Source organism: Siniperca chuatsi, linkage group LG19, assembly GCF_020085105.1.
Source record: "Siniperca chuatsi isolate FFG_IHB_CAS linkage group LG19, ASM2008510v1, whole genome shotgun sequence".
Classification (NCBI taxonomy): Eukaryota; Metazoa; Chordata; class Actinopteri; order Centrarchiformes; family Sinipercidae; genus Siniperca; species Siniperca chuatsi.
Genome location: NC_058060.1, coordinates 24,046,254 through 24,062,023, shown reverse-complemented (window position 1 = coordinate 24,062,023; position 15,770 = coordinate 24,046,254). Strand labels below are relative to the sequence as shown.

Sequence of the window (15,770 nt, the reverse complement as noted above, 5' to 3'; positions counted from 1 at the left end):
AGCTGTCAAACTGTTGGACCAGAACTATGTTTGAGGCTGCTGTTAGATGGTGCTTTTGGCCTCTGACATGCAGTATACAGATAAGTACCTCTATGTAGATGTAGTGTTGGCTGTTCTGGATGGTGTGGACGTAGGCGTTGTGGATGGACTCCTCATGGTATTTGATGCCAGCGGACCAGTCAGAGGCTGAGCGAAGGATCTGAGAGACGTGGGTCGGAGTTTGGGAGGGAAGACAGGAAAAACGTTGTGTAAACAAAATACTTAACTTGCACTTTGCAAACAGGATGTATTCACAAGTTCAGTTTAGTTTCATCTTGGACAAAATGTGTGTTTGACCCTTGAGACACAGTCTCTGCAATGTGATGGCACACCACTTGTTTCTGCACTGAGAGGAGTGACACAACAAAACACTTTTTTGCCCTAATTCCATACAACATACTAAATCTATACAGTATGTACTATTTAGTATTCTTTAGGTATACTTTTCTTGCAGTTAGTATATAAGAAATGAATGTACTTTATGGTTTTTGTATAAAATACGCAAGCAGACAATCAAACTGCATCTTTGGAATATTATTGCCTACTTAACTTAAGGGAAAGCAAATGGTTTTGCCAAAAGATTCAGTACTTTAATTTTTGTTTTTCTGGGATCCTCCTGAAGCCTTCTCACCAATCTGTTTTTATTTTTGTTCAGCTGTGAGAAGCTCTATTTCCTGTGTGCGCACTCAGTCAAGCAGATTTAGTAATTTTGTCATCTAACCAGTGTGAACATATTAGAAACTAAAACCGACTTACGATGTATTACAGAACTGAAACACAGTCAGAATGAGGTGCGTGACTGCGGAGGTGTGTGGAAGCGATGTCTGATAGTCAACTGTAGTGTAGTGGAAACTGGCCGAGAAGCAGCTTAATGCAGGATGAACGCTCGCACAGTACCAACCTGCACTTTGGCGGGGATGCAGTTGGGGACTTGGTATTGCTGCTCTCCAGCGGTGGTGTGAGACTTGGGCAGCAGACACGGGTACGACAGAGAACGGTACTTTGGCTTCACAAGCTGGTAGAGAAACAGAGAAAAGAGTAAAACAGAGCTGACACCAAAGCTGCAGATTTCTTCTACAGCAGTGTGGACAGCTGGGGAGTCAGATCCATGCTGGCTCCAGGCACAAAAAGGCTAAGGAAGTCGTTTGTCAGCTGTACGTTCTTTCAGAGCAAGCGTGACCAAAGAGTTAAATGCTTATGTCAAGTGTCAACTCATTCGATAAAGTGATACACAGCAAGATTTCCAGATTGTGCACTACACTTTTAATGAGTATTACTATTTGAAGGCATTTTGGAGGAGCAGGAACAGTTCAGACTCTTCGACAGAAGCTGGAGTCAGGTCAAAGGACGCTCTTGTTGTTAATCCCTTACTCAGTAGCTAGAACAACAGCGTGACCTCTGACCTTGGTGAAGTTCCACCGCTGGATGAAGTGTCTGGCCACATCTCGAGCCGCTTTCCCATGAACCACTGAGGCGATGTCGTGCCAAGGCATTCTGGGAGTTGTGTGTCTGTCTATGAAATCTAAAACAGCAGAAACAGGAATGTGAGAAGGCCGGGAGATATAATAAATAAATAGTTCCCCACTAGCGTAGGTTCACTGATAAAGTGTGGGCTTAACAGTGTGCTTACCGTCGAACGGTTTGTCCAGTTGAATCCAGTCCTTGTACACAAAGTTGCAGTAGTCTTTTCCGTGCCAGAACCGCGCGTTTCCAAACAACTCTCCGACCCCCGTATGTAGACTACGCATTGAGCCGCTTCCTAAAACACACACACACACGAATATCCAGTTATTTATCATCAGTACAATGCAATGAAAACTACACTACAAACCTTCCAAAGACCAGTCTTCACTGCAGAAACGTTTCCAGGAACCTTTAAAGAACCCAACAACTTAACCTCCATTTCAACTCCAGGAGCTTAGTCCAGGGTTTAGTTCCTGCTGCCAAGGTGGCCCAGGAACTATCCGAGTTGAGTTCTCCATGTTGGGAGTGACTAAACACAAGTTTTGAGATGGTTATAACTTGCATAAAGCAGCATTCAGACTGCAGGCAAGTATCAGCTGTCACTGGTATCAATATTAGATGAGATGGGAATTTATTTTAATGTTACTGATGTTTAAATGACATTTATGTAGATTAATTATGTAATAGTTTAAAGAAGAGTGAGATAATACAATGTTTACAATTACAACATGAAAGCAAAAATAACCGGATTAAAAATCTCAGCAAATCATCGCTTCCTTGGATTCAGCTGTCTGGCCTTTCTGGCATGTATGTCCACAAGCACCCATGTGACCAAAAGTTCATTTACTCTGGAAATGTGTTTGTTTTAATGCCTAAAAAGGTAAAGCGATATGTGCAGCATTTTAAAACACATGAGCAAAGTGCCCCATAAATTTGGGGACATTTAGTTTTGGGACAACCATTAGCAAACAGAACAAAAACTTATAAGCTTCTGATGTTGGTTTCTGGTGCAGTTTATCCTCTTAAATAGAAATTCAATCTTAAACGTAATCTTAAAAAGGACAAGTCTGGTGATATTCTGTATTTTTCGTATTCAAACACATCACGCAAAAATGCCACAGCCAGCAGTGAACGCATCTGCTAACAAGTGTTGTGTGTGTGAATCACAGGCTGATGTATCTCCTTCCTCTGAGCCATCAAGCTCCATTGTTGTCCAGAAACTATTTAAAACACATCAGTGAGCCTCACGATGTTCCTTCATCTAGAAAAATACTCACTAGAGTGCCACATGTGGATTAATCTGCCGCTGAAAATAGTCCCCAACAAATGCACTATTTCCTCCTGTTAGTTTTGATAAAAAGTGAGCAGCGGTTTTAGAAAATTACCGATCCTTTTTAAAAAGGAAACTACATATTTGTGAGGTGTATTTAAAGATTAACACCTTCAGGAGGAACCAATGGGCTCGGAGCTGAGAGCCACAGACAGGAAGCCAGAAAGTATAAATAGATGGACGAACACATTGTTGGTTTTGGTCTTTTCCTGAGATTAAATGACACTAACAAAGATACAGAATAACACCAGACTTATACATTAGGTACCAGCATTGTGGTGTGAAAGAAGATTTGGTTTTAAGAATACCAGTGGTTTAAGACAAAGGTCTAATCTGTTTACAGTACGCCAGAGTACCATGCAGACTCTGACAGTGATACACTGGTGTTTGGAAAATGCTTTGACAGCAGAAATGAAACAACACTACAGTCAAGATGTATAAAACTACTACTAGTAGCAGAGAGGAGTAGAGCCATGCAGACTGAACTCACCTTACACACTGTTTTAATTATTTTACTTACCTTAAATACATTGAAATAAATTGTACTATACTGATGTAAGAAATTGGATTTTAGAGTATTCAAAGAAAAGAACAAAAATTATGGAGTGTTTTTTTTTTGTTTACAGCAGCGGTTGTTTGCCTCACGTTCATCTCTGACACTTCCCATCTATCTTGTAATCAGGATAAACAGAGATGAGCCTGGCAAACAAACAGCAGCGCTCCTCTGGCTAATAAAAACCTACAGCATCTGTTTTACTGCAGAAATGACACGTGGGCCGGAGAGAAATATGAGTTTGTTTAAAAAAAAAAAAAGAAAAAGGCAAGTGATTACAGGCTGCAGTATCTCATCAAATAAAACCCCAGGCCTGTTTGATGTGTGTGCAGCCTGCAAGACTTTCTAAAAAAGGGGAAAAGGACAGGCCACATGTTGCAGTTCTTTACTTGTTTCCCTATGATCAACTGAACTTTTCAAGTGGTGTGTTTACTCTACTGGTCCAGTTCAACTTATTTGAAGTTTTACTCAGCTTCCTATTTCTGCTGTTCTACATTTTGCCCTAAGTCATGGTTGTTCATTTCTTTTTCATTACACTTACAAACCAGTAATTACATTTCCTCTCTCCGTTTTTATCCTGTTTTAATTGCTTTTTTATTCAATCTCCTCTATACTTCTTAGCCTGGGTCCACACCTCAATCACTGTCCCCTAGGACTGCCACTAACAATTACTTTTAACTGTTCGTTATTTTCTTCAATTAATCAAATAATGCAAAAAAAAAAAAAAAAAACTAATCACAAGTTCTGAAAGACCAAGGTGATCAAATCTTCAAAGCTCCTGTTTTGTTTGACCAACAGTCCAAAACCCAAAGAGAAAAGCAGCAAATCCTCACACTTGAGAAGCTGGAACCAGCAGATATTTAACATTTTGCTTCTCTAAAAGACTTACACAATTAATAGATTATCAAAATACAATACGTACAATACATTTTCTGCCAATCAAATAATAGACCGATCGACTAAATCTTTCATCTCTGCCGACAACATCTAAAATGTTTTCAGTGCTTCAATAAATATGTGAAAACAAAATGGCAGTTCAGTCTGACTAACAGGCTTTTTTACTTCAAAACAAACGAAATTCCTGCTCATGTCCACTTCAAAGATATTAAAAGAATGAATTGACCTTTGACACATTGGAGGAAAAAAACTTCAAACTCGCACACAGAGAACCAAAGGCCGTTCAATCAAGATCAAAACCACAGCAAAGCACACTGGGAAACGGGAGGGTTGGGGCCCGGCCACACTGCGACACAACCGCCGCCACCAACTTACCAGCCTGACACTGGCCGATAGGAGTGGCCGTCCTCAGCTCCGCCAGCCTGCTAGGGATCAGACTGCGTTGGCTGGTGACGCTGTTGGACCAACCTAAACAGAGCGGCCACAAACACTGAGACAGCAGCACAGACCGAGGCTGTCGCTGCTGGAGGAGAAGCTAGAATCACCAACTAGTCGGGGCTCAAAGGCAAAATCATCCTCAAGGTTTTGTTCTTGCATTCCGGGCCACGTATACCTTAACACCTCAAATGGCTTGGACAGATATTACTTTGGTTAATAATGTTTTTTAAAATAACAAATTAACAACACCGTAAGCTATGATCAGCCGTGAACCTTTATCACCAGGTTGAGCATCGTTAACTTTTCAAACAATCGGCTGTGATCTGGGAGGAAACTCTGGAGTCTGGGCGATATTGCATGCTGAAAGTGTAATAATTCGCTTCCATTAGCTTGTTAGCTAATGGAAGCATTCAGATGTGTTAGCTATCTACACAAAAGCAACTGAGCAGTTGACAGAGTCTCAACTGAACAACTGCGAATGGAAGACATATGACTGAGGACGAGATGAAAATTGAACTTGATGTAAAAGTTCTGGACTGATTTACTTCACTGCCATGAGCAAATCCTCTGATCACTTTTGTTCAAATAAACTGAATTTGCTGCCACGTCTGGACGACCTGAACTCTGCTGTGACTGGGACCTATAGAGCCAGTGACCTCCTGCATGGCTGCCAGAGGGTGCACAACCTCACCACTAAGCCAGCTGTTGCAAATAAACATCTGTGTTAGTGACGCACTGTAGAAAAATTAGTAATGACAAACATTAAAGTACAAGAAAAAAAAATACAAATTTTTATTTTACTGACCTTTCTGCTCCAATCACGTTTGCTATCACTTTTCTACCACACGAGACAAAAATATTAAATAGTGTTAAAATAACTACACCACTCACTCTCTTCGTTCTCCTGGTCACTGTTGCTGTCAGCCTGGGCGAGCCCGTGTTTCTGCAGTTGTTTCTTGATGCTGAACTTGGTCCTCTTCATCCTCCCCTGACCTTTCAGCTTGGGCTGGTCCACTGAGTCCGTCACTGTAAAAATGCCCTTCCCGTTACTGTGGGAGGCGGCGCTGCTGCCGTTGGCTGGGGCAGCCATATTGGAAGAGGCAGCTTCAGCCTAAGAATAATTTAAACAAGCAGCGATAATCAGGCTATCGGCAAGTTTTTGTAGGTGCATGAAGTCAAAATAAAAGCAACACTGAAACAAGAGAGAAATTAAGACTTTAAAAACATTCTTCTTATACAAATCATGATCTTTAAAAAAATAAATCAATGATTGGATGACTTGTTGGGGGAAAAAAGAACGAAAATGCCAAGTTTTCATGAAATAAGAAAGCGGACTTGTTTTAAGCTTTGTGACAATCCAGTTTTTTTTATAGATAATTCAATAGTTTTTTAGAGTTTAGAGATTTAATTTAAAATTTCAAAAATCAGCGAATATGAAAATACATGATTTTGTCATCAATGTGATGTTTGATAAGACCTTTTTAAACTGTTATTTATTCAAAATGTAAAGGAGTCTGACTGGTTTGATATTTGAGACCTTGCGAATATTCAAAACCTTCAAAATGTTCTTAAAAATGCTCTTTTTAAAAAGTGAAATAGAAAAATGAAGAGGAGAAGTGAGTGTGCGAGAGAGAAACAGAGAAGCAGAGGGCAGGTAGGTGGTGCAGGTATCCTGTCCGCACTACATGTTGGACTATGATCAAGTGACACTAACAACGTCAGTCAGTTCAGGTGTGTGTGTGTGTGTGTGTGTGTGTGTGTGTGTGTGTGTGGGAGAGAGAGACCTGCTCCAACTGTGAGCGTGTAACACTCCCGATGTCCGTCAACCGGTGTTCCCTGTCGTCCCAGCGACCGTACGCCAGGTCAATCCCACCAACGAAGGCCACCGATTGGTCGATGACGATGATCTTCTCGTGATGCGCCCACAGGTAGACGGTGGAGGAGACGTGGTCTGGGTGACGCATCACCTTTGGAGAAAAACGTCACAAATTCAGACAGGAAACATGCATGTACAGTGTGATAAACCTGTGGGAATACATTAGACACTCACCTTGATGTTGGGGTGAAGGTGCAGCAGCGTTCTCTTGCTGTATCCTGAGTTGATGCCCAGAGCTAACTCCACCTCCTTGTACAGCATCACAAAGATGTGCACGCCTTGTTGCTGTGGAAACAACACAAACACAATGCGAGAGAATAATCTTATTTCACATTATCTGTCCGCATCACAAATACCTGTATGTCATCTGTAACGTCTTGTTGCAGCTCGTAAGTATGTATGATGATCGCACTGAGTGAACATTCAAACCAAAGGCTGACAATGTTTTTATGGCTGCACCATTTCACCTAATGGAAATATCATGTGCATCATTTTACACACATTTCTCCAATATCAGCCTGATAGATTTGGTATCTTTGGAAGCTTTGGGATCTCCATCAGAATTAAAAAATAAAGTTCTGTGGGTTTGAACAATGTTTGGCTGCACATTACGAGTCTGACTGACCCACCAGCAGGCTGTTGCTTCTTAAAGGGTAAAACCCCAATTTACAATTATCACATTAAAGGGATCCTGCAGAGCTTTTGACCTCTAGTAGCACGATGGTTTTGGTCCCCGTTTGGTTTATGTTGTGCATGGGTGTGAGGGCACACATGCATGTGCACACGGGTGCCGCGAGTTTGTTTATAAGAAAACTTCACAGGAAACACTCCAACATTTAGACTTTGCCGTCATACAGAAAGTTCGATTAGATGATCAATTTGAGTTCATCTCTGTTTGTCCAGTAGAGAGGTGTCTCTGTGATGTATTTAGCCTAGCTTAGCATAAAGACTGGTAGGAGGGGGAAACTGCTAGCATAGCATAATCAGAGGTACATACCGATCGTGACTCTTGTTTGAAATATAAAACAAGAATTGGTGTTTACTGACCAACAACAACTGGACCAAAACACTAAACAAAACATCTCAGAAGCTCTGTTTTCAGAGTGAAGTTTCCAGCTCTGTAACTGTGAAGCAACCTCAGATGACTGCTGGATATTTGGCGAGATGCTTCCTAGCTACGCAACAAGACACAATGCATAAAAAAGTCAGTTTTAGGTTGTTTTTTTTAAACTTTTGATAGAGGCCAGAACTTTCTCCCTGCTTGCAGTCTTTGTGATTTCAGCCTAAAAAACAGACCAGTGAAGAAACAGTTTCCTGCTCACCGCTTTGCGTTTCAGTATGCAGTCCAGACGCCAGCGGTTGCCGTCGACAACCGGCCGCTTCAGGAAGATCTCCGGACTCAGCCTGTGGAGCAACACACACCGTAAGACATCACATATATGAACAGTTTTTTCTTCATTTTCTATCTATCTACCACCTATTATCTCCCTTACTACTTCCCTACTGTCTCTTTCCCTTAATAGTAAACTTCTGTTATTTCTGCTTTCCTTCTTTTTCGTGCAGTCTTGTTTTCATCTTGGAAATCTTTTATCTTTAAAAGACACAGAGACCATTTTACAAGCTTTCACGTCCCCAAGCCTCGACTATTGCAACAGCCTCTTCACCTGCCTCAACCAAAAATGTATCTATTAATCGGCTCCAGATTGTGCAGAACTCAGCTGCCAACTGGCTTTTAACAAGATCCAAGAGAAGTGATCACAACACGCCGGTTTTAGCCTCCTTGCACTGGCTCCCAGTATGTTTTAGAATTGATTTTAAGGTCTTACTGTTGACTTTTAAGGACCTGACCTTTTAGTCGCATACGAGCCAGAGATCCTCGGGCAGCGAGGCGCGGCTGAAAACTAGAGGTGACAGAGCATTCGCAGTCTGCCAGAGGAAATCAGGTCAGCAGAATCAGTGACCTCTTATAAATCTCTTAAATATTGGAAATTGTTTTTATGATCTGCTTGTTGTGAAGTTGTTGCCTTGTGTGAAGCACTTTGTAGCGTGGGTTTAGAAAAGTGTTCTATATAAAATAAATAAAGATCTTCTTCTTCTTTTTGTCCTTCCTTCCTCAATTAATCTGAAAGCATGAACATCCCCAAAACAGGAGAGACCAAGCTTTCTTCCAGCACCAAAACTTACTTTTCTTTTTTGAATACTTGAGTACAGCTGCCAATGCCAACACTGAACACTTTACTGAACTAAAGCTCTGATTGCAGGACGTTTAATTGTACTGGAGTTACAGACACAAACACACACACATACTCGGCATGTAGTATTGAAATGTGTCCATGTGTGTGTATTAGTATAACAGTAGTTTGAGCCTCAGACTGTAACTGATCTGTTTGACCAGAAAACCTCCCCAAGAGGTGACCGCCAAGTGCACTCACAGCACTCTGAAACACACACACACAGAAAATCCCCACTTTTTCCAACCACTTAACTTTGATTCTGCAGAATCTCATCTTAGTGTGATGGACTTTAAAGAAACACATAAAAAAAACACACACACTTACCACCAGTCTGTGATGAATATTTCCTCTTTGGCTTCTTCAAGAGCATCAGCCACATCCTCCATGTATGTTTTCCCATTTACATACCTGTAGAAGACACACACACACACACACAAATATGCACATGCACACATACCCACACACAAGCGAACACACAGAAACACACACCTTTAGGCCACAAGAACAACCCAAACAAACACTTCTCCCTTTCACTTTTCAATCTGTCCGTCTTCTGTTCTTTTATTATGCTTTTTATGGTGGACCTCTCTGCTGCGCGCGCACACACACACACACACACACACACACACACACACACACACACACACACACACACACACACACACACACACACAGTCTGTCTCACAGACAGTATAGTGTTGCCCAGCAGGGAGACAGGTGATGAGCAGGTGAGGCTCACTTTCCCTCTCTTTGTGTCAGGTTACTTCAGCAAGACACACACACACACACACACACACTCTCAACTGGACCAGGCCTCGTCAAGACTTTTTTTTTACCGACATCTGTCCCCGGTGCCTGGCTCTAATTTGTGTCAATTTAATGCTGAGGCCCGAAAGTGGTTTTCCTCATTAAAACTCATTATCAAAGGGTCACTTTACCCCAAATCACAATAAAAGGCATAAAAACAAACACTGGTCTCAGGTACAAATGTCAAAAGGTGAATACATCACCAGTGGACAGCGTCAGATTGTTGCCGTGGTTACCATTTGGCGGGGATGTTCACTTCCTCCCTGGCGAAGGATCCGAAGCGGTGGTCGGTGAGGAAGGCCGAGCCGTGCTTCTGGATGAAGCCTTCAATGGCCTGACCCCACCAGCGGGCGTGTCTGTAGCTGCTGCACTTCAGCACCAATGATCTGCACACACACACACACACACACACACACACACACACACACACACACACACCTTTTAATTGTATTTATGTTTATAAAATGAACGTGTGCAAAGGGTTTACATTCGCTGTTAGTCAATATTGAGACCAATAAGCTCTGAACTCAATGTTAAAAACATTTTATTTATTTAAATATCACTTTATCTCTGACTATTCATGTTGAATTTATGATCTGATTGGTTTTCCTGTGACTTACACTGTAAAATTTATCAAACTTATAAATGTTGTAATTCCTTGGACAGTAATAACAGTCGATAAAAGCAAACGTTCTCAGCTCTTCAATGTTTTGCTGCTGGCTAATAATTGTGTTTACAAGGACGAAATGATCTGTTTAGATCCAGCAAATCAAAACATCATTTCATCCCTAAAATGTCCTTCCCTTCTCCGTTAGATCAAGGATAATGCTGCGGCTTTGGAAAAAAATGTCTATGGCTCTGGGTTAGTTTCATGGGATTGTAAAGGATTTCTTTAGTAGTTGATTCACAGAGACTAGGAAATAAATAAAATTATTTTTATGCAATTTGTGGAGGTTAACAGGGTTATTAACGGTGTGAGAAAAGACACGTTAAAGTCAATTACTTAACCCCTGACATAACATTTGACTGTACTAAAGATCTGTGGTTTGGTTTTGTAAAGTAAAGTAAATTAAAGTTACGTTTCTTGCTTTGAAGGCAAAGACCCAGAGCTATATAATAAACAATTTAATTGAGAAATTAAGTGTTTTGAGTGTAAGGTAGTTTAAATTTTAAAAAATTGTCTAATTTTAATGTGGCCTTAATTACAAATGTATGTATAGTCCTTCTCTATTAATAACTCCCTTAACCCTTAACTAATTTTAATCGAGTTTAGCATAATTTAAGGAAAGATTAAGGTAAATGTAAAGTTGTTTTACAGAATATGTGGTTTGTAAAGAGTCCAATAAAGCTGTTTACTTGAGTTAGATAAAGAACTATTCATTGATATTGTTGTTTCTGAGTTTGTACAGAAACGTAACTTGATTTGGAAACAGTACAAGCACCTTAAGTAACAGTTATATAAAGTACACGTGCCACACACCTGGACAGACTGTCGATGCGAACGCCGTGTTTGGTCTCCGTGTCTTTGGAGTCCATTAAGATGCGGAACTCCTTGTCGACCAGCATCACAAAGGAGATGGCACCCGAATCCGGCTTCATGTAGAGCAAGAATGAGTCCTTCACCACCAGCCAGCTACACACAAAACACAACGCAGTGGAAAGTTTAATATTTTAACCCAGAGAATACAAAACAGGCAGCAACCAAAACCCCAGCACAAGCACGTTATCTAAAAGACTTAGTTGGAAACGGAGCTGGATTTGAGCGCATAAAATCAAAGTCACAGTTGAACCTAGAAGTTTCTCTGCAACATCAAACGTACGACTACATCCAGGTTTGAGTACAAAATGTAATATTCTACTTCAAATCAGTTTTCAACCTGTTTGATTGGCTGCTTTGTTGCTGTCCTGCTGTACTCTGGTCTGCTAATGTCAATGTGTCCATAGATCTCAGCAGTTAAGTAAAAAGTAATCATAACCAATAGGAACTGACGTAGTTTAATCGCATTTGCATTTGTATGACATTACTTATCTTCCATAGATGTGCTGTATGTTAACACTGTTAACAGTGTTTACCTGTGCACTCATAATGTTGTTTGAATCAACACAGAAACTAATGTGACACGCCCAGACAAATTGTGATGTTGAATGCACCTGGCTGAAGATAAAGAGGGTTAAAATGTGTAGAGTGTGACAAAGGCATAGGGGAAAACACATGGTGTGGTTCCTAGAGTCTCCAAAAATAGACTGGAAGCCAGAGCCTTCAGCTATCAAGCTCCTCTCCTGTGGAACCAGATCTCAGTTTGGGTTCAGGAGGCAGACACCATCTCCACATTTAAGAGTAGGCTTAAGACTTTCCTCTTTGATAAAGCTTATAGTTAGGGCTGGCTCAGGTGAGTCCTGAACCATCCCTTAGTTATGCTGCTATAGGCCTAGACTGCCGGGAGACTTCCCATGATGCACCTCTTTCCTCTCTCCATCTGTATGCATTTTTATCCCATTACTGGATGTTACTAACTCGACATCTTCTCTCTTCTGGATCTGTGGTTGTGGGCCACCTGCTGCCCCTGCTGCCCCGTGTTCCTGCTCGACAGCTGCTACTACAGCTGTTATTGGCTCTGCTACTAATACTTACATTATTTTTCCTATAGCTGTCATTCCTATTATTATTATTATTATTAATTTATTAATATTAAACACTTCAATTACATTTCTACTATTTTAAACATTTGAGGTGGTATTTGCATTGTGCTTGCTCACGGTGGGATTTGTTTGGTCTCTGTAAATAATATTATAAAGAGCCTGAATTGGTTAAAACAGGACCAGCGAGACACCAGTAGACTCAGTACGGGGGTCAAGAAGGGGACAGGAAGGGGCAACCCTCTTGCCCAAATAAGGTTGGCGATATACCATTATATCCAGAGATGATCTGAAAAGTTTTTAAGAAAAGCAGGTATGGAAATTCCCAGTAGGAGGGACTTAACTATATCTTTTTATACTATAAAAAGATGATGCAGAATCGTTTGATTTCAGTTCGGCTCCGGGACCTGCACGGGTTTACTTCTTGTGAAAGAATAAACTCTAATGCATCGAACTTGGACCTTCTCCTGTGATTCTGTTTGGGTGCTTTGTGACTCTGATTCATTGGTACGAGTGCTGGAAAGGGGGCCAGGCTTAATCTCTGGCCTGACCTGGTCCCTGACCTGCGACTTCAGAATCAAGGCCCGAATTTTAGGAAAACATCCTCCATCGTCAGTCTCATGTCTGTGTTTGTGACTGTTAGTGTTCACTGACCGTTTGGACCAGTGGTAGCAGATTTTGCTGCGACCACAGCAGTTCAACCCGGGGATCCGATGGCCGCCGGATCGCTTCAGCACCATTCCTTCTCTGAAAGATAAGAAAGCTGCTGTTCTGACCAAAGAATAGTGATGCAGGTTTTGGATAAGATATTGTAGCACGTTGTTTTCTGGTTTGGGGAAAGGAAATTTGAGGCCAGTTTTGGCAAGTTCTTTACACATTAATTTATCTAGCATTGATTTTCTTATTAGAAGTGCTTTATATATTACTTCTTTTTTTTTGCTAGAATTCCACATTTTTGGATATTAAGGAGTTGAAATAAATTTTCTTTTCTTCATATAAACGTTTCAGTAAAAGAATCATCATGTTAAAATAGGACATCAATTTAATGTTCAACGTAATACCGGTCTTCTTGAAACCATTCACATTAAACTGGTATTAAGTGGAAATTTCTCACCAAAACTGTAGAGGTTTGTTGTATTTTTCAGGGTTGAGTGTGAGATTTAAATACGGAAAGGTAAGAGAGTTGTTCTTACAAGCCTTTCGGTCCCAGATCGTGGATAAAGGACAGCTGGCTAACATCAATGAACTCCATCTGAAAGAGAGAAATAAGGGTTTCTATGCATAGCTAAATCTGAAACCAACAACCTTAAACTGCCTGTTGTTGCACATTAAAATCTTTTCCAGGACATTATGGTCTATTTTGTCATTTTCCAGGCATTTCCAAGATTTTTAACACCACTGTTGTCCTTACCGTTGCGTGATAGCTCCTGTACATCGGCATCTTCAGCAGGTTATTCAAGTAATCTTCCAGTTGTTTCTGGAACAAACACACATTAGATAAATATCAGCCAGCCAATACAAAAAAATTAAATTTCAACAAGTATGAAGGCAAGAGAGAGATTGATGAATGATAGCGGCTCTGGCAAAAGGTGTACCCTGCGACTGGAAACTTGATCCTCTCTGCCCAGATCGTCTCCTCCTACTCTGGGGAGGTTCGGCATCCCCCTCACCTCGCTCCTCGTCACCGTCTGCCTCTTCACCGTGTGACTGCAGAGAGAAATGACGAGCGCAGCTGAGAGGTTGTCGGTTCAAATCCCAGGACCAAAGAGTGTGAAACTATAACAAAATATTTATTTCTAATGTAGTTTTAGCAACTTTCTGGAAGGTTTAGGTGATGGAGGCAACAAGAAAGCACCGTATGCTGAGACTTGCAGGTCTGATGTGTTAAAAGTTGATCCAGCCACCTGCAATGTAATGTCAGTCTCCACCTGTTTACATCGCCCCTAATCTGAGTTTCTAATCCAGAACAAGAAAAGGTTTATGTGTTTACCTGCGTGACGGCAGCGGCAGCCTCAGGAAGGTCTTGTACGTCCTCAGCTCTCTGTGGAGATCCATAAAGTTTTTCTCCTTCCTCTTCACCAGCCATGTAAACTCCCCGTGTTTCAGCTCAATCTTAAACACCGACGGCATTGACTGAGCACACAGCACAGATACTTCGATTAGATACTGACATTTAATGCTTTACATTTTATAAAAAGGTTCCTCATTTGGCATTTTTAAGAATCAGCATTTAGCTGTTAAATTATTTGAACGCTTTGAAAAATTAAACCGAATAGGACTGATAATTGCTTCTGCAACTTTGGCCCCTTGGTGAGTTTTAGCAACTTTTCAAACTCTCTTGGCTGACGATATTAAAAAGAGAAATAAATCTGATTGACACTGGGATTGGGACTGGGACTGGGACTGGGATTGGGACTGGGACACTGTTTACAAGAAAGTTTGTAAACTTCAAGTGAAAAGGTGTGGACTGGTCTTTACAGCTTGAGCACTTGGTGTGGAAGTTAGTATGCCAACAAGCTAGTCTGTGGACTTAACTCTTTATAGTGCAGTACAGTGCATGTGCCAAGCTGTCTAATAGGCATGTAACACCATGAAATGGCAACACAACTGACCCTCAGCCGGCAGTAATATCTAGAGCCATCATCAGGTCCAACACTTCTGTTCATGACCAAATACCTGCAAACTAATGACATCCCCATCAGCCTCAGTTGTACTTTGTGTTTAGTGCCAAACTAAGATGGTGAACATGGTAAATTTAATTATTCAGCACATTATTATTACTCTTTAACTGTAAAGAGTGAAATGTCAGGGGGGTTAAGTGTGTCTTTGTGCACCTTGTTGACGCTCCTCTGCGCAGTGATGTTGAAGCGGTCCTGAGCCGAAGTGAACCGCTCCACCTCCAGGATCTTGGCGGTGATCGGAGAGGACAGGAAGACTTTGGCCTCGGGCTCCTTGAAACCCACCGTGTTGTAGATCGCTATGAAAGGCAAATGCTCCGCTGCAGAAAAACACCAGCAGATATACAAACATCAGATATCAGGCAGATACAGTATGTGTAGTGATGTTAGATGAATAACACGCTGACAAAATGCACACACCTGGGGAGTTGGCGTCGGTTGTGTCGTACTCTCCATCTTCCAGGTGGAGCTCGCGGGTGTCGAGGTTCTCCATGATGCCGGTCATATCGTTGGCAACCAGATGCAAGGTGCTGGAGGTCGGATTGGACTGCCGCAGCATGGCTAGCACTCAGTCTGGAGCCTGGGGCTCACCTGGAGAGTCAGGTAAGGAGGGGAAAGAGGTGTTAAACCAAAGATAAGGGTCAAACTTGAATCGCATCCTTCCATTTTCCTGTGTGTTTTCAGGCCCAAGTGGTGGCACAGGACAACCAAAGTAACCAAGGCGTCCTTCTCCACAGCTCTTCCTTGAAGATCAGATCCCAATCGGATGCCCAAACCCCTGAACTGGCTCATTTCAACATGAAAGAGCAGCAGTCCT

General features: G+C 41.5%; 1 protein-coding gene across 2 annotated transcripts in view; it reads right to left on the bottom strand.

The window, feature by feature from the left end:
* The window catches only part of pld1b (phospholipase D1b), a 48,469-nt gene that overhangs the window by 12,660 nt on the left and 20,039 nt on the right, over positions 1 to 15,770 (bottom strand). For both annotated transcript variants that reach the window (XM_044176060.1, XM_044176059.1), the window contains exons 2-19: positions 15,374 to 15,544; positions 15,110 to 15,273; positions 14,266 to 14,408; positions 13,871 to 13,982; positions 13,687 to 13,752; positions 13,469 to 13,527; positions 12,930 to 13,022; positions 11,119 to 11,271; positions 9,875 to 10,024; positions 9,156 to 9,239; positions 7,920 to 8,001; positions 6,772 to 6,882; positions 6,506 to 6,688; positions 5,613 to 5,832; positions 1,670 to 1,798; positions 1,443 to 1,561; positions 941 to 1,054; positions 89 to 199 (exon numbers count right to left, since the gene is read on the bottom strand). In XM_044176060.1, the coding sequence (XP_044031995.1) occupies positions 89 to 199; positions 941 to 1,054; positions 1,443 to 1,561; positions 1,670 to 1,798; positions 5,613 to 5,832; positions 6,506 to 6,688; positions 6,772 to 6,882; positions 7,920 to 8,001; positions 9,156 to 9,239; positions 9,875 to 10,024; positions 11,119 to 11,271; positions 12,930 to 13,022; positions 13,469 to 13,527; positions 13,687 to 13,752; positions 13,871 to 13,982; positions 14,266 to 14,408; positions 15,110 to 15,273; positions 15,374 to 15,512 (2,232 nt within the window). In that variant the 5' untranslated portion in view covers positions 15,513 to 15,544. The remainder of the gene's footprint in view (positions 1 to 88; positions 200 to 940; positions 1,055 to 1,442; positions 1,562 to 1,669; positions 1,799 to 5,612; positions 5,833 to 6,505; positions 6,689 to 6,771; positions 6,883 to 7,919; positions 8,002 to 9,155; positions 9,240 to 9,874; positions 10,025 to 11,118; positions 11,272 to 12,929; positions 13,023 to 13,468; positions 13,528 to 13,686; positions 13,753 to 13,870; positions 13,983 to 14,265; positions 14,409 to 15,109; positions 15,274 to 15,373; positions 15,545 to 15,770) is intronic.